This window comes from Fragaria vesca, linkage group LG4 (genome assembly GCF_000184155.1).
Source record: "Fragaria vesca subsp. vesca linkage group LG4, FraVesHawaii_1.0, whole genome shotgun sequence".
In the NCBI taxonomy this organism is placed as follows: domain Eukaryota; kingdom Viridiplantae; phylum Streptophyta; class Magnoliopsida; order Rosales; family Rosaceae; genus Fragaria; species Fragaria vesca.
In genome coordinates, this window is record NC_020494.1 from 15,894,025 (window position 1) to 15,899,783 (window position 5,759).

The 5,759-nt window shown below is 38.0% G+C and overlaps 1 protein-coding gene across 1 annotated transcript in view; it reads right to left on the reverse strand.

The window, feature by feature from the left end:
• Positions 1–4,964, reverse strand: part of LOC101306133 — a 12,331-nt gene extending 7,367 nt beyond the window's left edge. Inside the window, exon 1 of the mRNA XM_004298236.1 lies at positions 4,840–4,964. Within this exon, the coding sequence (XP_004298284.1) occupies positions 4,840–4,964 (125 nt within the window). The remainder of the gene's footprint in view (positions 1–4,839) is intronic.
• Between the last annotated feature and the right edge of the window lie 795 nt (positions 4,965–5,759).

Consider the following 5,759-nt stretch of genomic DNA (forward strand, 5'->3'; position numbering starts at 1 on the left):
CGTCGGCTATAGTTATTTTTTTAATTTTTTTATAAGGTTTAACCGACGAAACATACTATATTTCGTCGACTAAAGTCTGGGAAAATAATTTTTATTACAGACTTTAGCCGACGAATATCTTAATTGTTTCGTCGGCTAAAGTTTGGGAAAAAAATCGACGACATGTTTTTCGTCGGCTAAACTGCGGGACTATAGCCGACGAAATTTTTTTTTCGTCTGCTAAAGTCATCACAGACGACATTTTCCCGACGAAATCTTAGCCGACGAATTAAGCTAACAGGCCGACGAAAATTTTTCATTGGCTAAAGTGCTTGTCCTGGTAGTGTGAGTTTGTTGACATTACATTTCTGCGTTTGAGTTTTGGTTTTCTTTGAAGATCGTTGACCAGGTATTGGGATATTAAGATTTTTGAGTTATATCATGCCCAAATTTTTGAAAAATTATCCTTCGAAAATTGAGGTATGACAATTTTCCACTTTGAGGACTCAAGTTATAATTTTAATGACTCAATTATCATTTTAAGGACACACGAGGACTAATGTATCATAAAATAGCAATCAATGGGGGTGCCATGACACCCTTTAGCCCTCTACTCGCTCCGCCACCGCCTATGTCTACCGGTATATGATCATCATGATACTAAAGATGTTTTCTAATTAAATTGGCGTTGGGGTTGAGAGATGAAAAAGTAGTTAGAGATGATAAGATTGTGTTAACTGCCTTATAGAAAAAGTTATCTGCAACTTCGATTCCAGGGGGGTTGTCTACGGTACTAGGATGTATACCATACATTCATTTTATCACTAATTGAACAAAAATGACAAGTTAAATGAGTAAAATTTACAACACTAACAACAAAATTACTACATTTGTTTTACATATTTACATATAATTAAACCAAGTTACTATAATGACAACAAGTTGTTTATAAACTTGTAAATTATCTTAAGTTAAGTAATTACCTCTAATAGAACAAAAATTACTAAAGTAATGACTATCTTTACTAAAACAACAACAAATTTATTGTCATATAGGTAAATGTAGGTATTACAAACAAGTATCTACCCTAAAAATTCCCGATTTCAGGTACGTCAGGACTAGCTACCCATCAGGTTCTTTATATATTCTAGTAGGAGGATCTTTTGCATGTTACACCATGTGAATTTATTATTGAAGCATGTACAGAGATTAAAGAACAACTATTAAGAAAAGGGAAAATTCACATTTACCCTAATTTTGAGGAATTTTTTCCCACTAACAAAATAAGAATCTAAAATTCTCATCAACCCTAAAACCTTTTAGACAACTTTCCCATTAACAAAATTTTTAACTTTTTCTGTTTTTTCCCAGACCATATTACCCTTGTTTTAAATCTCTTTCCTCTCTCCTATTTCTCTCGTCCATACCTCCTCTCTCTCTCTCTCTCTCTCTCTCTCTCTCTCTCTCTCTCTCTCTCTCTCTCTCTCTCTCTCTCTCTCTCTCTCTCTCTCTCTCTCTCTCTCTCTCTCTCTCTCTCTCTCTCCAGATCCAGATCCAATCGACCGGACTCACCCCGCATGCGGCGTCCACCGTCCTCCTTCATACCGGCCTAGTCGGAGGCGGCGGGGAAGCTTTAACAAGCCATCGACGGGTTGAGGAAGCTAATTTGGTTTTCCGATCTAGTTTTCCATCTTCGATCGGATGTTGGATCGATTTTTGGTTTGACTCCGTCGTCAATTGGTGGTTGGCCCGACGAGGCCTGGTTCAAATCTGCCGTCAAAGCGATGTTCTCATCAACGGTCGACGGTGAGTCAACGTCGTTCACCGCCGACTGCAAGTTTCTCAAATCACATGTCCTGCAAAAACTAGCAATGGAAAATCTTTGAAGGAGACTTGTATAATTTGTTTTTGAGGACACTGATGTTGATCAAATGTTTTTGATTGATGGTTGTCTGCACAGGTATTGCTTTTCTTGTATGAAACATTATGTAGAAGTTAAGTTGCTTAATGGGCAGGTGGCACAGTGCCCTCATGAAGGCCGTAAGACTTGGGTCAATATTGACAGTTGCGCACAATTCTTGGCACCTAAACTAGTTAAGGTTATGAGCCAAATAATCAAGGAATCTTTCATTCTTGTCACAGAGAAAGTTTATTGCCCAAATCCCGTGTTCTGCATTGATGTCCAAAATGGAGGTGTTACAATATACAAGTAGCTTTTATGTTGGTTCAAATTTGATCAAGCTATTTGTTGCAGTCCCTTCTTTAAGCATTCAATTATACAACTTTATTTGTATTATCTATGTCTAGATTTTGGTGCTACTTGCCAGAGAAATTGAAATCAAAGTTTTGAGACTTCACTATATGTGTTTGATTGAATTGAAGGGACATATACTATTAACCATATCTCTAGGGCTATAGTCTAGTTTAGCTTCAGTTGATAATTGTGTTCTTATCAAGTCTTAACTTGCTCATTTACTCATCTGATAGGTAATTTTATATTGCGAGCACCTAGGAACTTAGATGGTAGATAGCAAATTTCGTAAAAAGGGCCTGAATGTTATCTCCATCCACACACACTATCTCGGTGCATTATTTCATGACTAGAGATAAGTGTCCTGTATTCCTGCTAATTGTTGCATGATGATTGGCCAAGTTTGATTGGCTAAAGTTTACTTGGTATAGTTTATGAATTGAGAAATGATGTACCAGCACTCACAATTTCGATGTGAAATGTTTCACCCTTTGAAATATCAATATAGTTGGCTTGTGAAAATGTATAGGTTCGGTTACTTGCATATTCGACTACTTCCATGTTCTTTGCCTACGTAGCTCTCATGGTTGTGCTAACTACTAACCATCTCTCAGTATTTTCCTATCCATTTTTGTGCTTATGAAATTATTCTGATCTATATATGTTCTCTTCTATATAGGGATGGTAATAATCTCCAGCGGGTAGGGTACCCACGGGTATTCGACCCTAACGGGGAAGATATACGGGTATAAACGGGTAACGGGGATGGAGATCCCCAGTATTCGGATTCTTAAATCGGGTACCGGGCGGGTATGGTATTTTGATATTCGTCCCCATCCCCACCCATTAAGAATGAAAATATTATTATATATAATTATATAATTTATTATTATATATATATTTATATATAATTTATAAATAAATATTTATGTAAAAAAAAATTTTGATTCTCTTAATAAACATTTAATGGATTGACCTTCCTTTTTATTATATATTTTTATTCTCTTAATGAAATTTACCGGTATTGTTCTGTTTTAACCAAGACTTGTATTTATTTTTATTGGATTGAAGCATGAAACTTATTTATTTTGGTATTTGATTTTAATTTCATACTTTTATATAATTGTATTTCGTATTTAAAAAAAATTAATTTAATACATAATTGTTAACGGGTATGGAAACGTAATCCCCAAAAGGTACGGGTACGGGGAATCCCTGTTATATCTAATTACGGGTACGGGGACGGGTATGGGGATGAGAAATGTAAAAGGGTATGGGTACGGTATTTTGATCCCCGTACCCTACCCTACCCATTGCCATCCCTACTTCTATACCCTTGATCACAAATTTCAATATATAGCACCTAAAAGGGGTATGTTTTGTTCTGTTAATGAGCAATGAATGACCACGTAGCTTCTTTGTGGTCTATTTTTTCATGTTGGTTTTGTTTTATTATGTTTGTTTTGAAACTTTGCTTTTCTGGTAATGTCATTGGATGATCGATGCAATTCAGTTCGATGGACAAGTCTTGTGTTATTTATGTTTATAATCGATACCATAAGAATGCTAAATTTCCCCTGGAAAATATATTTTGATGATCGTTGTCCTAACGAGCTTGGGAATTATTTGTAGTTGTAGCATTAACAAATGATTCTACTACTATGGTTATATTTTATGGTGGTTATGATTTTATCTACTATGACTCTCCTACTGCCCCTAATAGACCATCCTACTCTCCCATCTTTCATGTATACTACCCCAGTAAGAGGTCCTACTGACCCCAATAGGAGGTTCTACTTACACCAATAGGAGGTTCTACTTACCCCAATAGGTGATCATATTGCCCCTAATAGGGACCTGTTATAAGTAACTGAAGTACACAGTTAAGTTTAAGGGTCATACTGTCCCCAGTAGGATGTCCTACTGACCCTAGTAGGTGGTCATTCTGCCCCCAATAGGGACATGTTAAGTGACTGAAACGCACATTTAAGTTCAAGGGCCATAATTATATTAACCCAAGCTTTGATCATTAGCATGATAAGCTTTGATCTGTATGGTTGAGGTAATGAAGATAAATATGAGGGTGAAATGATATTGTAATTTTGTACAGTGATTAAGGTAGGCCTTTTGTATTTTTGTATGACTTGGCTATATTATAATGTAATTTTCATGTCAGGATGAGATCTATTGAGGGGAATAGATGTTTACTGCCCCTGATAGACCCCTTACTGCCCCCAAAAGACCCCCCGACACACCCCCTACTACTCCTAACAGACCTCTCAACACACCCTCTACTACCCCCAATAGACCCCCAACGAGCCCCTTACTGCCCCCAATAGACCCTGACGAACCCCATACTGCTCTAAATAGACCCTACTGCCCCCAATAGACCTCCCGACGAACCCCTACTGCCCCCAATAGACCCCCCAACGAATCCCCTACTGCCTCAATAGACCCCTCGATGAACCTCTTACTACCCCTAGTAGGAGGTCCAACTGCCCCTAGTAGGTGGTCCAACTGACCCTAGTAAGAGGTCATACTGCCCCTACTGACCCTAGTAGGAGGTCCTACTAAAGCACAACAGCCCCCGGAGTCCAGTCAACGGTCACCAGAGCCCGGTCAACGATCCTAGGAGCCCGGTCAACTGTCCCTGGAGTCCGATCATCAACCCCCAGAGTCCGGTCAACGGTCCCCAGAGCTCGGTCAAAGGTTGCCGGAGTCCGATCAACGTCATTGGTCGTGGGAATCCGGTTATAAAAACTTTATTTTATAATAGACTATTATAATGGTCTATTGTAGTTTATTTAATTCATTAAGGGTATAATTGTCTTTCTGCTCTTATAATGGTCTATTGTTGTTTATTTAATTCATTAAGGGTATATTTGTCTTTCTCCTGTTTAAGTTGGCTCTTGGGAATTTTAAAACCTGATTTTGTTAATGGGAATAAAATTTTTAAAATTAGGGCTAGTGGGCATTTGGGGTAAATTAATATAACTAATAGGGCCAATTACATATAAGTCCATTTGGAGACATTTTTTCTTACATAGATCCACCCCAACATTTTTATCCACATAAGTCCACCCAAGTCTAAATAAGGTTTTGTATTAAGTATTAAAGTTCAACATAATTACAGATTGCCATCCAATAAAAAAAAGTAGATTTTCTCCCTTATATTTACAAAAATGCCACTAGTATAAAAAGTCAACAACCACTCTCATTTCAGAACAGTCTTCGGCCAACCTCCGGCGAGATTTCCGGCTGACCTCCGACGAGGTTTCCGGCCGACCTCCGACGATAACAAAAATTACTACCACCAGCTACAAAAGCTACTACCACCAGCTACAAAAGCTACTACCACCGCCTACAAAAGCTACTACTGTGAGGTTTCCGATGAACACAAAAGCTACTATCACCAGCCACAAAAGCTACAACCACAAGCTACAAAAGACTACTACTGTAAAGTTTCCGACGAACACAAAAAACTACTACCACCAGCTACAAAAGCTACTACCACCGCCTACAAAAGCTA